Source organism: Strix uralensis, chromosome 11, assembly GCF_047716275.1.
Source record: "Strix uralensis isolate ZFMK-TIS-50842 chromosome 11, bStrUra1, whole genome shotgun sequence".
In the NCBI taxonomy this organism is placed as follows: Eukaryota; Metazoa; Chordata; class Aves; order Strigiformes; family Strigidae; genus Strix; species Strix uralensis.
Genome location: NC_133982.1, coordinates 2,486,240 through 2,499,735, shown reverse-complemented (window position 1 = coordinate 2,499,735; position 13,496 = coordinate 2,486,240). Strand labels below are relative to the sequence as shown.

At 53.9% G+C, this 13,496-nt stretch overlaps 1 protein-coding gene across 2 annotated transcripts in view; it reads left to right on the top strand.

Moving 5' to 3' along the window:
* The window catches only part of RBPMS2 (RNA binding protein, mRNA processing factor 2), a 29,907-nt gene that overhangs the window by 2,414 nt on the left and 13,997 nt on the right, over positions 1 to 13,496 (top strand). For both annotated transcript variants that reach the window (XR_012630400.1, XM_074880437.1), the window contains exons 2-4: positions 11,010 to 11,087; positions 11,772 to 11,810; positions 12,374 to 12,436. Coding sequence is in view for 1 of the 2 variants with exons in the window: in XM_074880437.1 (XP_074736538.1) it covers positions 11,010 to 11,087; positions 11,772 to 11,810; positions 12,374 to 12,436 (180 nt within the window). In the remaining variant the exon portion in view is untranslated. The remainder of the gene's footprint in view (positions 1 to 11,009; positions 11,088 to 11,771; positions 11,811 to 12,373; positions 12,437 to 13,496) is intronic.

Below are 13,496 nucleotides of genomic sequence, written 5' to 3'. Positions count from 1 at the left end.
CCTCTGAAAGCTTGTTTTTCCTGTGCATCCTCCTGGCTGACCAGGAGCCATTCCTCACTGCAGAAGAAGCTGAGTGACCTTGTGTTCAGGGTCCTGGCATGGTCTGGGAGGCTTGATCCCACAGCCCACCTAAATTCTTGCCCAGAGCTCCCCTTGATACAGATCAATAAATACGTTTAGTGTGAAGTGGAATCCTTCAGTCCCAACGCAAGCAGGAGGGTGTGCTGGAATATCTTCCCAAACTGCACGGATAACACCGCCAGATCCTGGCACTGCAGACACTCCTCCGTTTTCCCCCCTGTGAGCCTCCTTCACCGCCTCCCCAAGCGTTTGCAGAAGGGCACCGTGTGCCTGTGCCCCAGATATGGTGGGGCGAAGCTCCCAAATTCAGCCTTTCCCTTTATCTTATCTGCAAGCCCCTGGATCTCGCAGCCGCTTCCTGCTGGTGACATGCGGAGGACAGGAATGCCTCTCGCTCCTCTCGAGGTCGTTAACGGGAATGTTAAACAAACAGGGCCTAATGTCAGTCCCTGCTGTTCCTCACCAGACACCTCCCCAAACTCGATCCCTCCCCACTTGCTGCTATCTTCTGTTTAGTTTTCCAGGCAGCCGCCAATCCGTGTGACGGCATATGTCTCGGCGCTCCTGAGGGGTGGTGTGAGACAGGCAGCTGCCTAGGTGCTGCACACCCCTGTTGCAGGCAGAGCTTCCTCCAGCAGCCAGAGGAACTTCCTTGCTTACCACAAGACACAGCGTGTTGTGTTTGTGGCTGTATTGCAGTAAGGGTGCCGTGTGTTCACCCTGCTGCCTTAGGTGACTGGTGCAGAAGTGTTGCTTCTGCTCTGGAAGTTCATCCTTGCTCTCCCAGGAGGTCACTGGGAAGTTGTAGGCCTGTGGGGGGAAATCTGGAGTTGACTGTCTAGATGCCAAAAGCAGGAGGCTGAAATCTGTGGTTATCCCATGTGTTCTCTTGGCCCCTTCCCTTCCCTTGGCTGGTCTTGAGGGCTGCTTGCAGCTCCATGGGTGGTGGCTGCTGCTGTCGTGGTAGAGCTTGAGCATCATGGACTGCTGAACATGGAAATCATGGAAACATTGTGCTGGGTAGGCAGAGCCCAGATGAGGGCCAGGAGAAGCTACCTGGCTAAGCTCTGCTAGGAGAGGATCATCTTCCCTGTTGGTCCATGGAAAGGCTGCGGTGTTACCCGTTAGAATTAGAAGATGCTCTGTTAGGGGAGGCAGAAGGCTCTCGGCTCCCAGACAGCCTCCTTGGTAGTGAGTCCTTCATCCCTGGCCTTTCGTAGCTGTTGCATGCTGGGGCTGCCAGAACTGCCTGGGAATGCCACTGGTGAGCAGCTTGTGTTACGTGCTGGATGTCTGTAGCGCTCCATGGACTGGTGCCAGGCATCTCTTGATTTCTGTAATCTCTGCTTGAGTGGACCTAGATACCTCTTGCATGCATGGATTCTAGCTCTCTGACTTGAAACAAATAAGGTTAATGTAATTTCTGAAGTCAAATGACTCTGCAATGCTGCTCTTTGCTACAAAGAACTTGAGGGTGTAGTAGTTATGGTCACCACTTGCTAATCTTCTTGTACTCGGTCTGGCTGAACCAGGATGGTGCTTCAGAGCTGTTCTCATGCATCGTAAGTCCCTTCAATGTTAGATGCAGCTTTCTGTTAGTGACAGATTGTTGGCTGAGCAAATACCCTGAAGTCGCCATGCATGCAGAGGTTCTGGGAAGTGGTGTGTTCCCAGACCTCCTCTTCATCTATCAATGAGTTGTTCTTACTGGGGGGGGGATGTGGGAATGTCCCCGTTATCTCCTCATGTCCTGGTACCTCTGTAAATACCCTGTAAAGGAGCTTCCTTCTCTTTTCTTGCTCTTTCAAATCTAAGCTTCTTAGACATGAGTCTAAGTTGCTTTGAGCATCAATATCTCAGCTAGTCCCCATGATGGGGTAGCTGTTCTTTCTTCTGCTACCTGGCTCTGTAGCTGGCCTAGTAAACAAGACCCCACTTCAGAAATGAGCCTTCCTCCCTGGCTAATCTGAGGAGTTGCTGAGCAGAGCTTTCCCTACTTGGCCTCAAAATGAAGGGCTTTCTGGTGGAGACTGCAGAAGTTATGAAGGGCCAAACACAAAGGCTCCCGTGCTAGCAGGGGACTCTGCTTTCCCCTCACCAAAGTAGGAAGGATGCCCTTGGAGATGTCTGGAAGGTAGCTAGAAGTGGTTCAGGCTTTGTCCTTCCTCACGCCTCTGCTAGAGAAACTGGCACTGTAGGAAGTCAAGTATGACTCTTGCTGGAACTGGTACGGAAGGCTTCTGGAGCCAGAAGATCCTTTGGGCTTGCTAGTCTTAGCAAAGTCTTCATAATTTGGCATGGCCAATTGGATCATGGAGCTATGCTTCTGCCTGTCTTGGACCTCCATGTGCCTGAAGTAAAGGCTTTGGCTTGAAGCCTCACCAGGGCATGAGTGTGGAAGCGAGGTGCTCAGCACCTTCTCTCCAGGAGTGCCAGGCACTAGCTGGGACCCAGTAGCCTTCTCAGATTTGGAGGTGAGCAGTCTCAAAAGCGTGTTCCCAGGGCTGCCTGTACATCACAGTCCACCCCTGGAGCAGGAAAGTACATTCTGCAGCAACAGCCGTGAGGATGGCTCATGTGGTAGAGGCTGTAAGTGGAAAGAATTCATCTGCACTTTAAAAGACCCGTGTTCCACGTGGAGTAGCTGAAACTGAACTCCTCCTGTGTGCCCAGTGCTGTGAAGTTGGACCCAGTGAGGGAGGGGTGGTGGGACGTGGCCCTGGTGCTGGAGCTGCTGAACCTGGGCTGTGCTGAGGTGTGTGGGTGTAACTGCGATCCTGAGCCAGCCTGACACGTCTGGTGAGGAGGGACCCTGGGGCAGGCAGTGGTACCAGCACCAGGAGGAGATGTGTGCCAGGTGACCCTGCCCTTGGCATGGCAGAAGTGGATGCCGCAGGCTTGGCAAAGACACTTTGACCGCTGCACCGCAGGGTCGTGGCATGGTTGAGAGGCTGCCTGTCCCAGGGCCTGCTGCCCTCCTTAGTTCAGCCCAACAGCGAGGGGTGTTGGGATGCTTCGGATGATGGCTGGATGGCAGGTGAGTGTGGAGCTCGAGGCTTACACAAGGTCTGGGCTCTTCTTGGTGTGTCTGGGGTGGGGAGGCTTTCTTTGGCTCCAGGGCTCACCCACTGGCTCTTGCTTGGAGATGGGAGCAAGGATGGTGCTGAGGTTTGCTCTGTCCATCTGTCTAGTGAACATCATCTCCTGCACATTGTCCCACAAGCAAGGACAAGATACTGACCTCTGCTGCGTGCCCTGTGTGAAGGAACAGTCTTGAGCCCAACTGGCCGGTTGTTATCCTGTGGTAGGGCAGAGTGGCAGAGCAGAGTTATGAGATCCTGCCTCCAGCCAGCCCAGTGGCTGCTGGGGTGGGTTTCTCTAGAGGACAGTTGCATGGGACTGCGTGTGCTGGCCTTGCCCATTGATCTCCTTGATCACTGAGCCCGAGCTTGCCTGGCTGCAGGCTGTGGTTGCTGGACACCTGAGGACCCACTAGGGCAGTCCTACCCATGCAGAGGATCTCCAGCCCTGCTGCATAGCCCAGGAGAGGCTACAGAACTGTTGCACCTCCTAGTTTGGGATGGTGCATTCCCTCCTGTGCTGCAAAGGATGTTGTGATGAGTTCTTGCATTAGTGTGGGGTCAGGTCTTGGTATGTGGTTGTGTCAGAAGATGTTGGCCTGGGGATGTGTGTCCCTCCTGTCTGCTCTCAAGGGCAGGAGGCCGGTGTTGATCTGAAAGTGTGACTCCCCTGGGTGACCTATAGTAGTGGCTTGAAGTGCAGAGCAAACTGTGGCCTTGGAGAAAGCACCCAGCTCCTCCGGGAGGTACTGGAGGAGGGAAGGAAACTTCACCTCCCGGGGTTCCCCTGCTTGCAGTAGGGTGCTGGTAGGGAGCTGTCTGGGACATGTTTCTAGTGGGGGGCCTTAAAGCTTGGGCTGTGTGTCGTATCCATTCCTGCTACGCCCTCTGCCCTGCTCCCCAGGCTCTCCTGGGCTTGTGGCCTTACCTCTGCCTTGCCCTCTATATTGTATGGGCTGGGTGCCTGCCTGGGGTCTTGTGGGGAGAGTGCCCTGTGGTGCAGACGCTGGTTAGGGTTGGCATTTCTGGTCCATTTTTTGGGTAGCACAGCCCCTCCCCAGTGCCTAGTGGCCCTGTCTTGCCAAGAGCTGGACTGATGCAATGGTGGCTTAGTCCTGTGAGTGCTTGTCATCCTACTGGTGTCCTCAGAGGTCTCCCTGTGATTGGGGTGACCCTCCAATAACTGCTGTCAACAGTGGAGAGCTGCTGTGAACTTTCAGCTCACCATCACTTGGGTTTTGTGGACAACTTGCTGCTTGTTGGGTTGTGGAGATACCAGGGATGCTCCATGGGGCTGTGGCGTGGCCATTAGTGTGCTGCCCCGAATCGGGTTGATTTAAGAAGAGATCTATGTGCCTCTCTGGGTGTGTCCTGGCTCTGTGGGCAGAGGAGGCATAGGACTGAAAAGTGCTCAGGAACTGCCTTGTGGTGGGACGAAGCAAACACAGATGTACTTGCTTAAGGACCTGAGGACATGAGAACCTACCTTGTGAGGATCCTGCATCCAGACTACTGTCCTCTGCTCAGGGCAGAGGCTGGCAGGAACTTGTCTCATCTCTGTGTCTCCTGCCAGGAGAACAAATGCCTGGGTGTGGGCAGGAGGAGCTGGTCAGCAGCAGACTGATCCAGTGTGAGAGCTGGCCCTGTGGGTAAGGTCCATGGCTCCAGCCAGTGGCGAAAGGTCCCTGTAGGTCCCTAAACATCAGAGGGTGGCAGATGTGCTGCTGGGTCTCTGGAGCAGCGGGCTGGGTAGTGCAAGCGTGGATGTGAGCATCCTTCTGCACATGCGCTGTGACACTTGTGTGTGTCTTCTCTAGCTCTGCAGACCTCTTGGCACGGTGGAAGGCTGCGATGGCATCCTCAGGATGCTCAACCAGCATCTCCCTGAGCTGGGGAATGGCCCCGTTGGGACAGTAATCTCTTGAGAGTTGCAATCTTTCAACAGCTTTGAACCTCTGCTGTGGCCCAAGCCCACCTGGGTGCCATCCTTTTCTGAGATCCTGCAGAGACACAGGGGACAGGCAGGGAGCAGGGGGGGGTCTTCATTGCAGAGCTGCACCAGCAGCGCTTCCTCTGCTGGGGCTGTGGACTATTCTTGGGTGCTGCCCCGTTGTGCCTGGACTTATCGGCTCCCATGTGCTTCCTGCTCCCCCAGGCAGGGGCTGGTGCCTCTCCTTGCTTCCCCCTCTCTCTCATGCCTTCCTGCCCTGACCACAGGGGTGGCTGAGCTCCGTTGACATCCCCCTGCCTGACTTGGGGAAGAGCAATGTCGGGGAGGGGCTGGTCCAGCTATAAGCAGCGTCACATGTGAAACACCCCAGCCTTGGGGACAAAATGCTTGTGCACTTGGGCTTGCTTGTGGTCAGCCTGCCTTCCTTCCCTCCGGGTAAGCAGGATGTTGATCCTTGGGTGCCTTTCATGCAAAAGGCTGGTTTCAGAGGGAAATGCCTGAAGCCCTAATAGCTTCACGTGCTGGGGGAGGTTTAAGGCCCTCTTTCCCCTCTGGGGATCGGGGAACATCTTTCACGTGTGAGGGGGATGCCCCGTGCACCTGTGGCTGCTCTGGGCTTCCTGGCTGGAGCAGCTCCTGGTCTGATCCTGCACTGGGGCTCAGTACTACCCTGCCTGCCAGCCCCATGAGCTGCCTGAGGACATCAGAGCTCTGCCACTGCTGGAAGTGGAAGCAGGCAGCCAGCTCTTGTAGTGTCTGTGCTATTGAGCCCTCCTGGTGGGGGGGGGAAACTGAGGCATGGAGTGGTGAAGGACCCTGTTAGCAAGCCCCTTCCCCTTGGGAGCCACGCTCCATGGTGTTGAGGCTGCCCTGCTTCCCTGCCGAGCTCTCCCTAGCACAGACCAGCCATCTCTCATCCCTAGTTTTCCCCTCCCCTATGTTTCCTGGGAGTTTGATGTGCTGAGGAGCAAAATTGGCCTAGGGCTGGGTCCACCCGGTGCAGTGGCAGGAACCCGACAGCCCCATGTCCCATATGGGGCAGCAAGATGAGGGTGCTGTCCTGTTTTTAAGCCCTGTGGCTGGGCTCCCAAGCGATTCCCTCCCTGCAGCCCTGTTTTGCAAGCCTGCTTCCCTGCCTTTCGCTGCCGTGCCTTATAAGTCCCGGCTCCCAGGGCAGCCAGCAGCCTCGCTGCATTCCAGCGGCCTCGCGTCAAGTGGCCCTAGCCACATCGCGGTGGCCGGGGCCAAGGCTCTGTATCCCTGCTGCGGCTCTGCTGGTGGCCCCGGCTGCCTGAGAGGCACCCCTGGGATGCTCTCCCATGGGAAGAGCTGTAGCCCATGTGCCTGAGCTGCTGGGACCTGAGGGTGGCTGCCTGGAGCAGGGACTGCCTTTGGGATGCTGCGGCAGAGCTCGTCCCTGTCCTCAGCAGGATGATGCGGGGCTCCCTTCTGCTGGTGGCTTAGAAAGAAGGCTTGGTGGGCTACTTGGTGTGAACAAGTGGGAGATGGCTTGTCTCCAGGAAAAAAAGGCATGTAGCTCGGGGTGGCTTCCTGGAGAGAGGGGGTGGCACGGTGTGGGTGAGACACTAGAGCACGCTCCTGCTGTTGCTGTCCTCTGATGTCTCCTAACTGCTGGTGGTAAAGCCTTGTGTGCTCTAGGTGCTGGGACTGTGGCCCCAGGGGCTGGAGTGGCCACAGCTGTGCAAAAGCAGGGCTGTGGATAACACAGCTAAAGGGCTGATCTTGCAGAAGGGAATGGTCAGCCTTGCTGGTTTCTGGGAGGATTTGGAACAGTCTCTTAACAAAAGCCCAGCTCTGGAGCAGCCTCACTGAAGGTGGGTATTCGTACCTTTGCATCTAATATTTCAGACATAACTTGACCCTTGCTGGGCTGCAGGGCAGTGTCTGGCTCCGCTTGGGTCTTCCTTTCAAGAGCTCTTATTTAAAAGCAGAAATGGCCAGGTGATGTGGATGTTGCAAGACCTATGTTGACCACCTGGCAGTGCTGGAGGTGTGGTAGGAAGAGGCAGGTGTTGCTGCTTGGCTTCTTTAAAGCCTTGGTGCTAAGTACCTGGCTGTGCTCACACTAGGTGTGTGCCTCTTCTGGGAGACAGAGCTGGTAAGGACTGCTTTAGAGCCACCAAGGACTTGAGCACTACATGGGTTTGTCCTTGTCCTTCTCTCCTTCTATGTGGGAAGCTATGCTGGGATCCTCCCTCTGAAAGAGATGGCCTAGATGGTCTTGTCCCTCCTGGCACAAATCCTCTTTTCCATGGCTCTCCTCCATCTCTGCTGGGTGTTTGGACAGGGGACATCCCCAGAGGGGGCAGGGATGGGGAAGGGAACATGTTTTCTGCAGGTCCTCCAGCAGCGTGACCTCGCTGGGCTGTCCTTGGTAAGAGCTGCTCCCTGCCCCACTGCCCTGCTTCTCTCCGTGTGTTCCCAGTCAAGGTCAGTTGTCCTGGGTGAGATGGGGTTGCTCTCACCTGGTATCTCATGTCAAGTGGCTAGGAGCGAGCATAAGAACAAGGTATTCCTGGAGATCTGCTTCTGCTGTGTCTTCTCTGAGCTCCTGCTGAACATGCAGTTTGGCCCAGGCAGTTCCTGATCTAGCCCTGGATAGATGTTTTTCTTTTTTTGTCCTGTGGCTTTTCCAGCTGCTCTGGTGAGGAGATTGAATATCTACATGGATCTGGTGTTTGGTGGCAGGGAGCTGAAGCAGGGCAGATATATTTAAGCAGAAGCCTACCCTGTCTTGTCATGTGTGTGCAAGGGCTGGAAGCCTGGATTCATCAGCCCTGGGTGGTCCTGCGGGGTTTGAGAGGCCGCTAGGACTTGAGCTGCAAACGGGTGACTGCGAAGTCCCAGTTCAGTTAATCCACTGGAAGGGGCTTTTCCAGAGCCTGTTGCCATCATCTACAGCTTCCTCTTCTTGGGAGCAGGAGGAGGCGGCTGGACCAGGGCTGCCCACAGTGCTTGGCCTACCAAGTAGCCTCCTGCTTTTCTCCTGTGGGACAACCCAGATCTCCTTTGGTTTCCAATTGCTGCTGATCCCATATCTACATCTGGTCTCAGAAGCGATCTCCCTCACTCTGTCCCTCAAATGTATTGCTTAGGTCTCTCACCAGCCTCACCCTCCCTTCCCTGAATAACTTGATCTCACTGTCCCCTTACCCTTTTCTAGATCATCTATGGATGTGCTGAACTGCACAGCTCTCAGAAAACCAACTGCTTGGTCTCGTTGCTTCTAACAAGCTCTTCTGAGCAGGGACCTTCCTTAGTCTGTTTTGAGACCCTTGGGGAAACCTTGTTTGAAGATGTTAGCTGGTGGCATTTGGGATTACCCAGGCTTTCTCTGGGGCAATGCCAGCCCTTGGTGAGTGCTGTGAGTTGGCTGGGATCCACTTCCCAATGCCGCGTGTGGTGACAGACTGGACCTGGAGGCCAAGGGAAGCTTTTGGCCTGTGAGAGAATCTTGCTCCTGTCCTTGACAGCAACTTATGGGGCTGGCATTAGGAGCTTGTTACTTCTGACAAAGAGCTTTCCTAGGCACCTGCGTTGCTCTGTTCAGGCTGTTGTAAGGGCTCTGAGTATCTGACTTCCCCTTCCCTGAGCAACTGCGCATCTTCCATTCTGTCACGCCTGTCGCAAGGACTTACTGAGCGACACATCATGGGACCATTTAGAGACCCAACAGGGATGCAGATTTCTATCTGCTTGGAAGAAACATCCATTCTGGGGTCTGAGCACACTCAGATCCTGAAATATTGAAAAGGGATGGTGCTTTCACATGGCTGAGGCACATGTGTGCCACCACACTCTGCACAGTCCTCCCCTGCAAGAGATGGCCGTGTGTCTTCTGGGAATGCACGGCATGTGCTTCACGTAGCTCATGCTGAAGCGCAAGCGCCGAAGTCTTCAAGGCAGCCAGCAAGCCGGGAGACGGTGCCACTGCCTGCTCTGTCTGGGCATGAGGTGGCCCTGGAGTGATGCATCGAAGCATCAAATGAAGGGCTGGGTGGGGAGATGCAGGACCGAGCCTGGGCATGGAAAGTGTTTCTGAAGTGCTCCAGATAGCACCCTGCTTCCCTAGGCAGGGCAAAGCAAAAGCTGGGGTGTGTAGTAGGGCCATCCATACCGGGGGATCAGGGGAGGGGATGGGAAGGATGCTCAGTGGTTGTGTTCTGCAGCAGTCTTGAGAGATGCCAGACTGGAGGAGGGCTCTGCATGCTAATGGGGGGTGGTAGCAGCCCACTAAGGCTGATATGAAGGGTATCTCTCTGCCCTGGCAGGACTGCCTTGGGCACAGGAGCTCAAGGAGGTATGTGTTTTCTCCTGTAAATAGGAGGAACTTCCATGCTTGGAGGAGTCTGAATCTGGCTGCCCACAGAGTGCAGAAGCTCTGGTGTATGCTCCTGTGTTTTCAGGTGGCCACTGTCTCCAGCTCAGGAGAAGGGCAAGGGTGTGATGCTCACTTTGGTGGCAAACAAGGTTTAACAAGATACAACCCACTTTGTCTGGGGAAGGGGAAACAGCTGAGCAAAAACTAAGATGTGGGGACAGAGTGCTTCTGCACTGCGAATGTAATCGGGTCACTCCAGACTAGAAACAGGCCAGAAGATGGGCTCTGGCTCCTGGTCCTGCTGCATGTTTTGCAGCTCAGAAGCATCTGGTGTCATTGGTTTGGTGATGTTCTGAGCATTTGGGTGTCAGTGCTGTCCCATGACCTTGTGGCTTGTTTGGGACTGGCTCAGTGGGTGGCATCCCCATGCAGTGAAAAGCGAGGAACGCAGAGCTCCACCTCGTTCCTGTGGTCTTCTGTCCTCCCTCGCCTATCTGTTGGTGCTGGCTGAGCTGTGCTTGTGGTCTCCTGGTCCTTGTCAATGATGACTAGTGTCTTGGTGAACTCTGCTGTGTTGATTTACAAGAGTCTTGGCAGCTTCATCATGCTTCTTCCTATGGAAATAGGCTGCTGGCCAATGTCTTTCAGTGCAGGGAGAAGGTGGCCATGATGGCCTGACTGTTGAGCAAGGCCATGAGCCTTCAGCACTGTTTCTTCTTCCTGGCTATTCATGTGAACTATTATAGATAATTTCAACATACGATACTGAAATCTTCCTCTGGTACTGTATTTTTGCTTATGCCTGCTGAGTGCATTTGGACTTGGTATGTGACTTCTGCAGCTTGGAAAGAACAGCAGCCCACATGGACTTGGTGCAGCACAGCTGGCTTTTGGCTGGGCACAACAGAATAAACACTGTAAGAGCTGGTTTGGGAGCAGTTTCTGAAGGTTCTGATGTGTGTTGGTGAAGGAACTGGGATGGACCCAAAAAAATCATCCTCCAAATGATGTTCTGGGGCTTTTGCAGAAGTATAGCAGTGAGGTATTTCTCAAAACTGAGGGATATCTTTGAATCAGCGGCTGAAGTAAAGTGTCAGCACAGGCTAAGGAAAGGAGATCTGGTGTATGATCTGTAGGAAGAGCTAGAGAGACAACTGGGTTTTGTACTGGTTTCGTCTGGACCTTTGATGTATGTCAAACTCTGTGTTAGTGCTTTTGTCAGTGGATGGTCTTCTGGCAGTCTTTTCAAGTTTTAGTCATCAAGGTCCAGTCAGACTGTGGGGCTGGTGTCCATGCCCTAATAAACCCAGACTATTCTGCTAGAGACTGGATTTTTGTAAAGGTCTAAATCCCTTGTGGCAGGGAGGAAAGGACTGGGTGTATTTTATCCTGGACAATGCTCCTCTAATGTAGGGAAGGGTTAGTGCCTGCAAGGCCACCTTTGATGCAAGGTGTCCTACTCTTATTGCACCTAGCTTCTGAACTGTGCTGCTCTGTAGTCCTGCTTTGGTACTAAGCATCTCCTTTCAGTAGACCTCATTGACCTTTCTCCTAGGTACGGACGCTGTTTGTCAGCGGCCTTCCTGTGGATATCAAGCCCAGAGAGCTCTACCTACTCTTCCGGCCATTCAAGGTAAGAAGGTCTTCAAATCTGGTCTTTGGTGGGAAAGATGTTGTCTTGTGGCCAACCTTGCAGCAAAGATCTCTGTCAGGGGAATCAAGGATGAAGTGGGAATGTAGGCCTTCTGTGAAAGCTTGGGGAACCTGGTGTGAAACCAGCATGGTATCCCATGGCTTGTGCTCAGCCGGGTAAACCCCCTGGAGCTGCTCTTGAAATCACACTGTCTCCAAGCTTGATGGAGGCTCCTTGGTCAGCCCTGCTGCCGCACTGGACCAGCCCTTCCTCGAGGATGTGTCCTGATCCCCTAACTGTCCATCTTTCACTAGATCACCACATAGGCTGACCCTGGGGGAAGTGGGGTTCCTTTGCTTGCACCCTTCTAGCACAGGGTGCTCTGTGCTCTCTAGGCACCAGCCAGGCAGGATGCTCATCTTAATAGCTTGATGAAGAGCTAGAAAATGGGATTTCTTCCCAAAGGGCTGGAATAGACTAGCTAAGATACCTGCTCTGCCCTTAGTCCCAGTCTTCTCTTTTGGTGGGAAAGAAGAGAAATGTTAATGTACCTACTCCTGCTGCAAACCCTGCTTTGTGGAGGGTTTGGTGCTATAGGAGCTCCTGGAGCTGTCACGTCACGTCTTGGTTGTAGCTCGGCTCCTTCAGGAACCTGACACTGACTTGCTTTCTTCCCTTCTGCAGGGTTATGAAGGGTCACTGATCAAGCTAACTTCAAAGCAGGTACCTCCTTCCAGCTTGGGTATTTTTGGCTTTTGCTAGATAACCAGACATTCTGAGAGGGGAGGGGGGCACGGATACCATTTCACTCTGTAAAGAATTGTCTGTGTTCAGCACCACCTGTACAGCTGGGCTCTGCTCACCCCCACAGTCATGATGGCCCCAAGCTCTCAGCGTGCATCTCTTATTGCTGCCCGGGGCCATATGGGCTGGGTGAGACCTGATGCTTCAGCCTCAAATCCTCTGCTGCCAGAAACCTTCCCCAGTCCCATCCTAATCAAAGCAGTAGTTCCCCTTTGTGGGCAAGGGATACCCTTGCTGGGGACTACCAGGGTGAGCAGTGCCCCCATGGGTAGGAATGCCAAAGCATTTTGGTGTGGTGGCAGCAGAGACAGAGCAGGAATCTTGGGCCGATGACCTAAGACCCTTCAAGCTCTGCTTGAAGACCCTCTGCAGCTGTAAATGGTCTGCTGCTTGCTGTAAGTTCTCTGGGGCAGAGGGAGTGGCCGGGTAGTCTGAGGAGCTGGAAGAGGTTTCCAAACTGAAATTGGCTTTATTTCTTTTAGCCAGTTGGTTTTGTGACCTTTGACAGCCGGGCTGGCGCTGAAGCAGCAAAGAACGCCTTGAATGTGAGTACTTGATGTGCTGGGAGGCCTTGGGGAGGGCTGGGCGCCATATGCCCTCTGTAGCTAGAACTGGAGCTGTAGGGTAGTGATGCTTGGCTTGTCCATAGCATAGGAAGGGTCAGGGTGTCTCAGCTGTGCCCTCGAGTATGGAAACTGGTCCTGTGGCATCCCACCAGGGAAGCAGGAGAGCTGTTTAAGGCTGACATCACCCTGAGAAAATAAACGCAAACTGTCTCACGTTTAGTGTAGGTGTAGCTTCTGACCACTGAAGACTGCTCTGAGGGTGCAGGAAAAGAAAAGCTACTTCTCTGAAGTTGGCACGCACCTCATTACTCAACAGTTGGCCTCTTGTAACAGGATCCATGTGGTGAATCCTATTCCTTATCCACTAAGTGCTTTCCCCATATGGGGAAGAGTTGGACTGAGAGATCCTCCACTTCACTCAACTGAGCGTGGACTATGTGTGTCAATGTGTGGCCAGAGCTAGCCTTTTCTTCCTGCTGTCTGCACTGAGGTGGGGGCTCATCCTAGCTTGTCTTGAGCTTGGCTTGGAGTGCCTGAAGCAGGCAGGTCTTCTCTGTGGAACCAACCCTTAGCAAACAGATGAGGAGAGGTGTTGGGGGCATAGGTGGTTCCCAGGCATATACAGGCATAGGGCAATACCCAGCTGACACCCTGTAATGCTTTAATGAGGCATGTGGAGCTCAACTTGTTTTTAGCATCATTTTTTTGAGGCTCTAGGTTGAACTCACCAGGGTACGTGGGTAGTGAAGCAGGGTCATTGCAAAGCTGCTCTGTCATGTGGCTGTAGGACTTGCTTGGTGCTAGTGGCCTTGTTAAAGCCTCACTTACCAAATGCCCTGATGAAAAGTGTGTGGCAGTTCAGCAGAGCAGGTCCTTGTCCTGGACTCTGGCCTGCCAGGACCTCTGCAGCCAGCAGGTACTTTCTTTGGGAAGGAAGGAGACCAGCCTTCCCATGCTGCTGTTTCCTGGTAGGGCCAAGGCTGTCTGCTGCAGGCTCTTGAGCGCACTCACAGCGTTTCCAAACTGCTGCAGCTCAAGA